The 13,624-nt window shown below is 49.5% G+C and overlaps 1 protein-coding gene across 1 annotated transcript in view; it reads left to right on the top strand.

Annotated features, from left to right (window-relative positions):
- LOC140188982 (pyruvate carboxylase, mitochondrial-like) overlaps nucleotides 1–13,624 on the top strand; it is a 1,128,593-nt gene that overhangs the window by 1,054,901 nt on the left and 60,068 nt on the right. The window contains 1 exon segment of the mRNA XM_072245643.1: nucleotides 5,086–5,326. Coding sequence (XP_072101744.1) covers nucleotides 5,086–5,326 — 241 coding nt within the window.

The raw sequence follows: 13,624 nt of genomic DNA, 5'->3' as shown, positions 1-13,624 counted from the left end.
CGTATATATTGCTAGGGTGCCAAAGGCTTTTGCACCGTACTGAATTTGTCAATCTGGAGCGGAGAGCGAGTTTGTAAATCTGGTGGGAGCAAAGGATGTTGGGAAAGGTGAGGGTGGGGCGCCGTGGGAGGGGTGTGGGACAGGTGGCAGAGAAGGAGTGCCAGGGGTGGGTACAGACACACCCAGCCCTGAGACACCAGGCAAGGTCATTTAATTCCAAACAATTGGTTTATTGATCATTACAGAATGTCTCTCTGGTGCTTCCCGCTCCCTCCTCTGTCCCTTCCCCTTTTCCCAACCATGATTCCCCTCTCCCTGCCCCCTTCCCACTCTCAGTCCACAATAGAGACCCAGATCAGAATCAGGTTTATCATCACTCACACGTCATGAAATTTGTTTTTTTTGTGACAGCAGTACAGTTCAATGCACAAAATTACTACAGTTCTGTGCAAAAGTCTTAGGCAGCCTAAGTGCAGAGTACTGTATGCCTGATCCTGGTCTTATAAACCTCTATCAGATCTCTCCTCAGCCTCTGGCTCTCCAGAGAAAACAACCCAAGTTTATCCAGTCTCTCGTGACAGCACATGTCCTCTAACCCAGGCAGCATCCTGGTAAAGCTCTTCTGCACCCTCTCCAAAGCCTCAAAGTCCTTCCTGTATTGGGGCAACCAGATACGTCCACAATACCCCAGGTGTGGCCCAACCAGAGAGTTGTGATTCCTGCTCACCTCAGTTCTAAAGGGATGTCCTGTTCCCCAGATCCCAGACTCTGCTGCTGATGGGAACCTTGAGATAGGTTTTCCAATTATGCGGTAGCTCCACACTTGCGGTGCTTGCGATGCAATTTAATTTTGTGTACTTTTAATTTCCTGAAGTCAATTCCCCAGCTGTGGGTGTTAAACTCACCATCAGTTCCACTGGTCTGGAGGCTTTTGGAACTGATCCAGTAGATTAACCACAAGTCTTCAGTAGCCACAGCGCTCAGTGCCTCACTTTTTCCAGTAGGTGCTCAGGGAAGTGGATAATCTCAAAGTTGTCTGCAGTTTTGCCCTCGCACTCATTTCAAATCCTTAAATAATCGGATGCGTACTCACCTGTAGTTAATGCCCTTTGCCCCTTTGAGCCAGCGGCAGACATCATAGGCCACAGGACACTGATTTGAGTCGCTGCCCATTGCGCTTTCTCTCTCTCGATCCTACCACATCGTCCTCTTTCAAAGTTCAAATACATTTGTTGTCAGTTACATACTCCATACTTTATTGTCGCCAAACAATTGATACTAGAACGTACAATCATCACAGCGATGTTTGATTCTGCTCTTCGTGCTCCCTGGAGTACAAATCGATAGTAAATATTAAAAATTTAACTAATAAATCATACACAGAAAATAGAAAATGGAAAGTAAAGTAGTGCAAAAAAAAACCGAGAGGCAGGTCCGGATATTTGGAGGGTACGGCCCAGATCCCGGTCAGGATCTGTTCAGCAGTCTTACCACAGTTGGGAAGAAATTGTTCCCAAATCTGGCCGTACAAGTCTTCAAGCTCCTGAGCCTTCTCCCAGAGGGAAGAGGGACAGAAAGTGTGTTGGCTGGGTGGGTCGTGTCCTTGATTATCCTGGCAGCACTGCTCCGACAGCGTGCGATGTAAAGTGAGTCCAAGGACGGAAGATCGGTTTGTGTGATGTGCTGCGCCGTGTTCACTATCTTTTGCAGCTTCTTCCGCTCTTGGACAGGACAACTTCCGTACCAGGTTGTGATGCACCCTAGAAGAATGCTTTCTACAGTGCATCTGTAAAAATTAGTGAGGGTTTTAGGGGACAGGCCAAATTTCCTTAGCTTCCTCAGGAAGTAAAGGTGCTGGTGGGCCTTCTTGGCAGTGGACTCTGCTTGGTTGGACCAAGTCAGGTCATTTGTGATATTGACCCCAAGGAACTTAAAGCTTTTGACCTGTTCCACTTGCGCACCACCGATGTAAATTGGGTCATGCGGTCCGCTACTCCTTCTGAAGTCAACAAATAATTCCTTCATCTTGCTGACGTTAAGGGATAGGTTATTGTCTTCGCACCATGCCACCAGGTTCTTAATTTCCTCTCTGTACTCAAACTCGTAATTAGCATTTATTACGCGGGATACAGGTTGTGATCCATTGAGACCCAGCCACATTCAGCTTCAGGTCTACATTGAAAAGGACAGTGAAGTGTGGCGTAATGCACACAAACTGCTGGGGAGGTCAGCAGACAGTCAACATCCGTGTAGAAGAATAAAGAGCCAGAGCTTTGGGCCGAGGCCCTTAAATCAGAGTCTCAGCCTGAAACGTCGCCTGTTTATTCCTCTCTGTGGATGCTGCCTGACCTGCTGAGCTCCTCCAGCACCTTGTGTGTGTTGAGCTGGAAGTCTGGCATCTGCACAACCCCTGGTGTTAGTGAAATGCGTCGCTTGCTTTAGAACCAAGGATGGTGTGGGGGCAGCCCACAAAGTGCAGACGCTCATTCCCGCGGTGTGTCCGTGGTATTCGACAGAGCCGCGTAAGCAACTGTTACAGTAACAAAAAAAGACAGGACAAAGACAAGCCCTTTCCCACCCCTGATGACCACCTCACCGTCATGCACACAGACAGGGCCCCAAACCCAGGGCAGCCCAGCTCAGGGCCAGGTTCATTTATTTATCCCATCTACAGCACTGTGCAACAGTCTCAGGCACCTATACACAGCTCGGGCGCCGAAGACTTTTACACAGTCTTGCGTTTGTCAACATGGAGCAGAGAGCGAGTTTGTAAATCTGGCGGGAACAAAGGATGTTGGGAATGGTGAGGGTGGGGCACCGTGGGAGGGGTGTGGGACAGGTGGCAGAGAAGGAGTGCCGGGGTGGGTACAGACACACCCAGCCCTGAGACACCAGACAAGGTCATTTGATTCCAAACAATTAGTTTATTGATCATTACAGAATGTCTCTCTGGTGCTTCCCGCTCCCTCCCCTCTCCCTTCCCCTTTTCCCAACCATGATTCACCTCTCCCTGTCCCCTTCGCATTCTCAGTCCACAATAGAGACCCATATCAGAATCAGGTTTATCATCACTCACACATGTCATGAAATTTGTTTTTTTGTAGCAGCAGTACAGTGAAATACATAAAATTACTACAGTGCTGTGTAAAAGTCTTCGGCACCATAGCTATATATATGTGTCTAGACTTTTAGATAGTATTGCATGTCAACCACTTTCTCTGGTAATTGATGTGGTCCAATAGGAGTTTCAAAGGTACATTTAATGTCAGAGAAATGTATACGATATACATTCTGAAATGCTTTTCCTTCACAAACATTCACAAAAACAGGGGAGTGCCCCAAAGAATGAATAACAGTTAAATGTTAGAACCCCAAAAGCAACCCCCCCCAACACTCTGTGTGAAGTTGCCCCTCTGATCTTTTGTAAGTCTTCTCCTTCTCAGTTTAAACCTGTGCTACATTCCCCAACCCCAGGGTCCATTTTTGTTTGTGTGTAGCTTCTCATTGATTCAATTGTATTTCTTTGTTCTGCTGTGTATGCCTGCAAGAAAATAAATCTCAGGGCAGCATCTGGTGACATATATGATCATTCGTGATGGTATGTGCCGTGTCATTATGATGTGGGCGATCATGGTCTTTCCATGACCATGACTGCTCTTGGCAAATTTTTCTGTGACGGTGGTTTGCCATCGCCGTCTTCTGGGCAGTGTCTTTACAAGACGGGTGACCCCAGGCGTTATCAATACCCTTCAGAGATTGTCTGCCTGGTGTCAGTGGTCACATAACCAGGACTTGTGATCTGCACCGGCTGCTCATACGACCATCCACCACCTGATCCCACGGCTTCATGTTACCCTGATCGGGGAGCTAAGCAGGTGTTACACCATGCCCCAGGGTGACCTGCAGGCTAGCAGAGGAAAGGAGCACCTTACACCTCCTTTGGCAGAGACATATCTCTACCCCACCACCCAGACATATACGGACTGTTAAGGTAATTTTACTTTGAACTTTCAGTACAAGGAGAGGTTGAAAGTTGTCTCTGAGCACGGGTGGATTGAGGGGAGACCTGGCAGAAGCTGGTAGAAGGATCAGTGACAGGGACAGGGGGGATAGGTCCTTTCTCCCAGTGTGAAGAAGTCAAATACTAGAGGGTTTAGTACTTATAAAGAAGTTTGAAGATTGTAGGTCAGGTGTTATATCCCACAGGGAGTGATGGGTACCAGAGCAGATGCAATAACAAGCTTTAGAGTCACTTAGAGTCATACAGCCATGGAAAAGTACAGCACAGAAACAGGCCCTTTGGCCCATCTAGTCCATGCAGAACCATTTAATCTGCCTGCTCCCATCGACGTGCACCGGGACCATAGCCTTCCATAACCCTCTCATCCAAAGATCTCTGAAATGTTGAAATCGAAATCACATGCACCACTTGCTCTGGCAGCTCGTCCCACACTCTCACCACCCTCTGAGTGAAGAAGTTCCCCCTCATGTTCCCCTTCAACATTTCACCTTTCACCCTTAACCCATGACCTCTAGTTGCAGTCCCACCCAACCTCAGCGGAAAAAGCCTGCTTGCACTTACCGTGTCTACACCTCTCAGGATTTTGTGTACCTCGATCAAACCTCCTCTCACTCTCCTACGTTCTAGGGAATAAAGTTCTAACCTAAAGTTCTAACTCAGGTCCTCCTGTCCTAGCAACATGCTTGTAAATTTTCTCGGTACTCTTTCCTATAGGTAGGGGAGCAAAACTGCACACAATGCTCCAAATCAGGCCTCACCAATGTCTGATCCAACTTCGACAGAACGTCCCATCTCCTGTACTCAGTACTTTGATTTATAAAGGCCAAGGAGCCAAGAGTTTTCCTTATGACCCTATCTATCTGTGACGCCGCTTTCGATGAATTATGGTCCCAGATCCTGGTCCCGTGGGCAGGAGGGGACAGAGTTCACTGCCAGACTGTTTAAATTGGTGTCATGGACATACCAGTCTGAAGGCCTGCTCCTGTACTGTGCCATCGTCTCCTCCCTGATTTCCATAACCCCGAGCGGGCAAGGCAATAACGCCCATGTTCTCTCTCTGTCAGGTTCTGTGAGGTGGCAAAGGAGAATGGGATGGACATTTTCCGTGTCTTCGACTCCTTGAACTACCTGCCCAATATGATCCTGGGCATGGAGGCAGCGGGCAGTGCCGGTGGTGTGGTGGAGGCCGCCATCTCCTACACCGGCGACGTCTGTGACCCCAGCAGGACCAAGTACTCGCTGCACTACTACCTGAAGCTGGCCGACGAGCTGGTGACAGCGGGCACACACATTCTTTGCATCAAGGTACGGAGAGGCCCTCGGAGTTGGGCTCCCAGCAGCGGGGGGCGATTCTCCTGTAAACGTTGACAAGTCATAAATGAACAAGCATGTCAAAGGGTGCAGGGCAAAGGCAGGGGATGGGTTTCAGCCATGACGGAATGGCGCAGCAGACTGGCCAAGTTCTGTTCCTCAGCACCGGGCAAAACTCTCAGGCTAATGGATATAGCGGGAGCCTTAGGCTTTTGCACAGTATTGCACTTGTCAATGTGGAGCGGAGAGCGAGTTTGTAAACCTGGTGGGAGCACAAGATGTTGGGAGTGGTGAGGGTGGGGCACCGTGGGAGGGGTGTGGGACAGGTGACAGAGAAGGAGTGTCGGGGTGGGTACAGACACACCCAGCCCTGAGACACCAGACAAGGTCATTTGATTCCAAACAATTGGTTTATTGATCATTACAGAATGTCTCTCTGGTGCTTCCCGCTCCCTCCCCTCTCCCTTCCCCTTTTCCCAACCATGATTCCCCTCTCCCTGCCCCCTTCCCACTCTCAGTCCACAATAGAGACCCAGATCAGAATCAGGTTTATCATCACTCACACATGTCATGAAATGTGTTTTTTTGTGACACAGTACAGTGCAATACAGAAAATCACTACAGGACTGTCTCAGGCACCCTAGGACTAAGACTTTTGCACAGGACTGTACGTCTCACCATCTTATGACTGGTGTCTGTGTGGTTTCACGCTCCATTATTCTTGCGAAAAGCTTTGCAAATGTATGGGAGGATCTGCGTGAGGTTGGGTTTTGTAAGTCAGGTCGTCAGTAAGCCAAGCAGACACCGTTGTGACTGCCTGTTGCACAACCCCGGAAGCAGCCGTGGGCACCTCACAGAATTCGCTCTGCGCCGCACTGGACAGCTTAAACCGCTCAGGGGCACAGGCTCAGGGGCAAGGGGGAACATGAGGTTAATGAGACTCGTCCAGGAGGAGGGGGAGTTCAGGTAGATGTGGGATGAAAACTTGGAAACACAAGAGACTGTAGACGTTGGAATACAGAGATCAGTACAGCGCAGCACAGGCCCTTCGGCCCCTGAGGTTGTGCCGACCTTTCAACCTTTTCACAGATCAATCTAACCCCTCCCTGCCACATAACCTTCAATTTCTCTATCATCCATGTGTCTGTCTAAGAGTCTCTAAAATGTCTCTAATGATCTGTCTCTACACCACCCTGGCAGGACGTTCCACACACCCACCACTTACCCCCCATCACCTTAAATGTCCCTAATGTATCTGTCTCTACACCGCCCCTGGCAGGACGTTCCACACACCCACCACTTACCTCCCATCACCTTAAATGTCCCTAATGTATCTGTCTCTACACCGCCCCTGGCAGGACGTTCCACACACCCACCACTCTCAGTGTAAGTAACTTACCTCTGATATCACCCCACAATACTTTCCCTCTACCACCTATCCTGGTAAATCTCCTCTGCACCCTCTCTAATCCAGACAGCATCCTGGTAAATCTCCTCTGCACCCTCTCTAATCCAGGCAGCATCCTGGTAAATCTCCTCTGCACCCTCTCTAATCCAGGCAGCATCCTGCTAAATCTCCTCTGCACCCTCTCTAATCCAGGCAGTATCCTGGTAAATCTCCTCTGCACCCTCTCTAAAGTGACCAGAACTGAATGCGTTACTCCAAGTGTAGTCTAGCCTGGGATTTATAGATCTGTAACGTTGCCTCACAAACAAACAAATTGAGCAAGAATATATGAGGAAATCTGCAGATGCTGGAAACTCAAGCATCTCAGGGCTCCCCTGACGAAGGGTCTCAGCCCAAAACGTCGACTATACCTCTTCCTATAAATGCTGCCTAGCCTGCTGCATTGACCAGCATTTTTTTATGTGTGGAGCAAGAATGTAAGCTGCTTGGGGGAAGTCAGCAGGCTGAGCAGTGCCTGTTGGAGGGGGGGGTGGTATGAGAAACTGTGCTTCGAGCAGAAAGGGACTGTCAAAGCTTCAGGCTGAAACCCTGCTTTGCCGTCGGCGTACTGTGGGTTAGCAGAGAGCCGATGGGTCGAAGGGCCTGTTCCCGTGTCGTATCTCTCTGTGGCTTTGTGAGGCACGGATCCGCAGCTGACGCCAGGCCCTTTGACACTGATGTCGGCCCGACACAGTGGAGAGTAATTCCGCAGATGTGAGGGGCTGTCTGTGCAAGATTTTCCCGCTGTGTTCTGCTTCCTTCTCACCACGCTCTGCCTAACATCCTCAAATATCTGCGTGGCGGGAACAAAGAGCTGATTGATAGTGCTGTTGCATTATTTAAACTCTGTTTTCTCAGAGAGACACCTACATCAATATGGCAATTAAGATGGTTACTGTGAAAAATTCATCACTTCTCTGTGTGTGCAGGCAGCCCGACAGAGAACAGTGATACATTAAAACAAATCGGGCGCAGGCTCTGTCCTGTGCGTGCAGGGAAAAGGGTTTTCCTGCACTTTCCAGTTTATCGAATCACACAGCTTCGAATCTGGTCCATCAGCCAAGTGCTCCAAGACCAAGATTCCCAGCCAGACTCATCCCGTCGGTCCGTGTTCAGCCCTGATCACTTTCCAGAGGCCTTTTCGAGGCTGTTAACTTCCCGGCCTCAACCACCTCGCCCGGCAGCTCTTCCCCCTTCTGCGTGCAGAAATTGCCCCTCATCTCCCTCCTGAGTCTCTCCCTTGTCCCCTTGAGTGCCTGCTCTCTGCTTCTCGATTTCCCGCGCCTGGGAAGACGACTGCATGCGTTCAGCCTGTCTGTGCCCCTCGTGATTTTATACCCCTCAATAAGACGTAGGAGCTGGATGAGGCCATTCGTCCCATCGAGTCTGCTCCGCCTTTCCATCATGGCTGAGTTATCATCCCTCCCAACCCCTTTCTCCTGCCTTCTCCCCGTAACCCTGAGCACCATTACTAATCAAGAACCTGTGAACGTCTGCTTTAGGTATACCCAATGACTTGGCCTCCTTGGCACTGCATCCCACAGATCCACCATCCTCTGGCGACAGAAATTCAGACTTACAGCTTAAAAATTGCTCACGATACTCCATACGTGACCTCATCAATCCTTGTCAAGCCTCAACGGCTTCCCCCACCAGTTCTTTCGACCTACCCACCACCCTCGGCTCGTGCTTTTACACCCCTCCACAACGACACCCCTCAGTCCAAGGATTAAGCTGTGGAATTACAATACAGATACAGGCCATTCAGCCCAACGAGTCTGTGCTAGTCCAAACTCAGAATTAACCTGCAAGGTCCCACTCAGAAACAGAAAATGATGGAAAAACTCAGCAGGTGGGAAGAGAAGCGGCGATAGTTCTTCAGTTCAAGAATACTTTACTTTATAAATCATTGTGAGTATTGTGAACAGTTTTGGGCCCATTATCTAAGGAAAGATGTCCTGGCATTGGAGAGGGTTCAGAGGAGGTTCTGAGAATGATTCCAGCAATGAAACGGCTAACGTATGAGGAGCTTTTGATGGCTCTGGGCCTGTACTCACTGGAGTTTAGAACAATGAGGGGGGGATCTCATTGAAAATGTCGTATATTCAAAGGCCTTGACAGAGTGGATGTGGAGAGGATGTTTCCTATAGTGGGGGAGTCTAGGACCAGAGGACGCAGATAGAGTGGATGTGGAGAGGATGTTTCCTGTAGTGGGGGAGTCTGGGACCAAAGGACACAGATAGAGTGGACGTGGAGAGGATGTTTCGTATAGTGGGATGTCTAGGACCAGGGGACACAGTCTCTGAATTGAAGGGCATCCATCTAGAGTGGAGATGAGGAGGAATTTCTTTAGCCAGAGGATTGGGAATCAGTAGAATTCGTTGCCACAGACGACTGTGGAGGCCACGTGATTGGGTGTATCTGAAGCGAAGGCTGATAAAATCTTGACTAGTTAGGGAGTGGAAGGTGACAGGTGAATACAGGAGACTGGGGTTGCCCCCCACCCGCCCATATGCAATGAGAAACCTACTTGCAGTGCATAAGTGTCAGTCACACGAAAAACATGAATTAAACAACATAAGAAAACACAAACGGAAGAAAAAAACACAATTACAACAAAATTAGGCAAAGTCCTCTTTGTAATTCCTGCTTGCGAACATCTCTGTGCGTGGCAGCATTGCTGAGGAGCAGTGGGTCTGTCGAATATCCCAGGCTGTGGCCTGTGTACACAGTGGACGACCCACCAGACCCAGATCTCTCCCTCTCTGGGACACTCACCTTCGCCACGACCCAGCTGAGCTGAGTCAATGTGGCTTCCTGCTGCTTCCCTCCGTATGGAGATTTCCTCCCGAGCGTGCTGTGTTCTTTGTCTGCACAGTAAGTGATGTTCGTCATCTCTCTGAGGAAGACAGAGCGGGAGACGTGTTGTGTGTATGACACAAATTGTCAGATCACTCTCCACGGGGATCGAAAAGCTCACTCACGCTCTGCACAAATTGGTCTGCAGGCTCAGGGCCACTGGAGAGAGAGGGGCTGCCCTCAAACCCTGAGTGACAGGTGTAACTCCTCCCACACCCTGAGTGACAGGTGTAACTCCTCCCACACCCTGAGTGACAGATGTAACCCCGCCCATACTCTGAGTGACAGGTGTAACTCCGCCCATACTCTGAGTGACAGGTGTAACTCCTCCCACACCCTGAGTGACAGGTGTAACCCCTCCCACACCCTGAGTGACAGATGTAACCCCGCCCATACTCTGAGTGACAAGTGTAACTCCTCCCACACCCTGAGTGACAGATGTAACCCCGCCCATACTCTGAGTGACAGGTGTAACTCCACCCATACTCTGAGTGACAGGTGTAACTCCTCCCACACCCTGAGTGACAGATGTAACTCCTCCCACACCCTGAGTGACAGGTGTAACCCCTCCCACACTGTGAGTGATGGGTGTAACCCCGCCCATGCTGTGAGTGACGGGTGTAACCCCGCCCATACTGTGAGTAACAGGTATAACCCCACCCATATTGTGAGTGACAGGTGTAACCCCTCCCACACTGTGAGTGACAAGTGTAACCCCACCCACACCCTAAGTGACAGGTGTAACCCCTCCCACACTGTGAGTGACAGGTATAACCCCACCCATACCGTGAGGTACACAGATATTCCCTCCCACACTGTGAGGGACAGGTTTAACCTCGCCCACACTGTGAGGGACAGGGGAAGAGCCTGATGGTTGAGGGGTAATATCTGTTCATCAACCTGGTGGTGTGAGTCTGAGGCTCCTGTACCACCGTCCCGATGGTGGCAGTGAGAAGGGAGTACGTCCCGGTGGTGGGGGTCCCTGACGATGGATGCTGCTGTCCTGCAACAGTGTATTGTGTGGATGTGCTCAGTGGAGGGATGGCTTTACCCGTGGCCGACTGGTTCAAGGGTAGCGAAGAGCCTTGGCCGCAGGGATGGACTAGAGAGGCTGTGGCTGTTGTCCTTGGAGCAATGAGGGACGTTTGGTGGAGGCAGACAAGATCAGGACTGGCTTTAATGGGGGAGGTGAAGGGAGGCACAAAAACCTGCACCACCCAATTTTACTTATTTGTTTATTCATTGTGGTACACCGCTGGTTGGCCCGTTCGGCCCTTTGAGCTGCGCTGCTCAGCAATTCTCAGCCGAATCACAGGACAACTTACAATGACCAATTATCCTACGAATCCATACGTCTTTGGAATATAGGAGGAAAGCGGAGCAGCCGGAAGAAACCCACGCGGTTCGGAGAAAATCATACAGCCTCCTTACAGATGGCGGTGGGAATTGAGCCGTGATGGCGTTACGCTACCGTGCTGCCAGTAGGGGGTGCAGCCGAGTCATGAGGGAGTCGGACGAGAATGGGAGGGAGAGTGAGGCTGGGACAATTGATAATGATAAAGACTTATTTAAAGAGCACTTTTCATAAAAACAGTGTGTTTCAAGGTGTTTCACTGTATAGGATAATGCAGACATGAAATTAAAAGACAAAAAGGTGTCAGCAAGGTTAAATAAATAGGTTTTGAGCTGGCATTTAAAAGTCTCAACGAGTCTGCATCCTGCCAGTTTTAGGTATTGAATTCCACAATTCAGAATCAGAATCAGGTTTATTATCACCAGCTTGTGACATGAAATTTGTTAACTTAGCAGCAGCAGTTCAATGCAATAGATAATCTAAAACAGAAAAAAAAATAATAATAATATTAATAATATTAAGTAAATCACTTACATATGTTTAATAGATTTAAAAAGTGTGCAAAAACAGAAATACTGTATATTAAAAAGAAGTGAGGTCATTTTCATGGGTTCAATGTCTATTCAGAAATCGGATGGCAGAGGGGAAGAAGCTGTTCCTGAATTGCTGAGTGTGTGTCTTCAGGCTTCTGTACCTCCTCCCTGATGGTAACAATGAGAAGAGGGCTGGGTGCTGGAGGTCCTTAATAATGGACGCTGCCTTTCTGAGACACCACTCCCTAAAGACATCCTGGGTACTTTGTAGGCTAGTACCCAGGATGGAGCTGACTAGATTTACAACCCTCTGCAGCTTCTTTTGGTCCTGTGCAGTAGCCCCTCCACGGTACAACTGTAGAGGTTTTTGAGTGTATTTGTTGACATACCAAATCTCTTCAAACTCCTAATATAGTTGCTGTCTTGCCTTCTTTATAACTATATCAATATGTTGGAACCAGGTTAGATCCTCAGAAATCTTGACACCCAGGAACTTGTGGCTGCTCTCTCACTCCAATCTGGTCCCTCTATGAGGATTTAGGAGTCTAGTTCAACAAAGCTGACCTGACAGTTGTCTTTCGAGGCAGATGAAGGAGACTGCAGGAAGCAGACCTGAGAGCTTGTGCAGGATTACAAACTAAAAGCAATTCTATGGTGCACTCTGGTCCCACACCATTGGGAGCTTTACAAACAAGTAGAGAACTTGAAAAACAATTCTAAAAGATTCAAGAAGCCAACACAGAGTAGCTAGGACAGGAGCGGTATGGTCCCCCCTCCTGGTTTTAGTTAAAATTAGACAGAGGCAGGACCAGTAGGAGCAGGCAGGAGTTTAATGGGCCGAATGGACTACTTGCCCCATGCTTACTGTGGGTTGGCCGTTCCCAAAGCATACAGCCCCAGCTATTGACTGAAAGGCAAGTCCTCCCTGATGCAAAGACACAACCCCAAATGTCAGCTCTCCAGTTCCTCAAGCTCGAGTGATGGGTAAGATAGGTGGGTGTGCTGTATGGTCTGTGCTCTACAGTCTCTGACCTAAGCTCTATAATTTGTACTCTACGGTCTCTGGCCTAAGCTCTACTGTCTGTGGTGTATGGTCTTTAGCCTAAGCTTTATGGTCTCTGGCCTAAGCTCTATGGTCTGTGGTCTATGGTCTCTGGCCTAAGCTCTACGGTCAGTGGTCTATGGTCTCTGGTCTAAGCTCTACGGTCTGTGCTCTGTGGTCTCTGGCTGAAGCTCTGTGGTCTCTGGCCTAAGCTCTATGGTCTGTGGTCTATGGTCTCTGGCCTAAGCTCTATGGTCTGTGGTCTATGGTCTCTGGCCTAAGCTCTATGGTCTGTGGTCTATGGTCTCTGGCCTAAGCTCTACGGTCTGTGCTCTATGGTCTCTGGCTTAAGCTCTCTGGTCTGTGGTCTATGGTCTCTGGCCTAAGCTCTATGGTCTGTGGTCTATGGTGTCTGGCCAAAGCTCCATGATTTGTACTCTACGGTCTGTGCTCTATGGTCTCTGGCTTAAGCTCTCTGGTCTGTGCTCTATGGTCTCTGGCCTAAGCTCTATGGTCTGTGGTCTATGGTCTGTGCTCTATGGTCTCCGGCCTAAGCTCTATGGTCTCTGGCCGAAGCTCTACAGTCTGTGCTCTACAGTCTCTGGCTTAAGCTCTACGGTCTGTGCACTATGGTCTCTGGCCGAAGCTCTACGGTCTCTGGGCTAAGCTCTATGGTCTCCGGCCTAGGCTCTACGGTCTCTGGTCTATGGTGTCTGGCCTAGGCTCTACGGTCTGTAGTCTGTGGGCTCTGGCCGAAGCTCTATGATTTGTTCTCTACAGTCTGTGCTCTACGGTCTCTGACCTAAGCTCTACGGTCTGTGGTCTGCGGTATCTGGTCTAGGCTCTACGGTCTGTGCTGTATGGTTTATGGCCTAAGCTCTATGATTTGTACTCTACAGTCTCTGGCTTAAGCTCTACGGTCTGTGCACTATGGTCTCTGGCCGAAGCTCTACGGTCTCTGGGCTAAGCTCTATGGTCTCCGGCCTAGGCTCTACGGTCTCTGGTCTATGGTGTCTGGCCTAGGCTCTACGGTCTGTAATCTGTGGACTCTGGCCGA

The sequence above is a fragment of the Mobula birostris genome, chromosome 28 (genome assembly GCF_030028105.1).
Source record: "Mobula birostris isolate sMobBir1 chromosome 28, sMobBir1.hap1, whole genome shotgun sequence".
Classification (NCBI taxonomy): domain Eukaryota; kingdom Metazoa; phylum Chordata; class Chondrichthyes; order Myliobatiformes; family Myliobatidae; genus Mobula; species Mobula birostris.
Note: the sequence above shows the minus strand (reverse complement) of the source record. Positions and strands in the feature narration are given on the sequence as shown.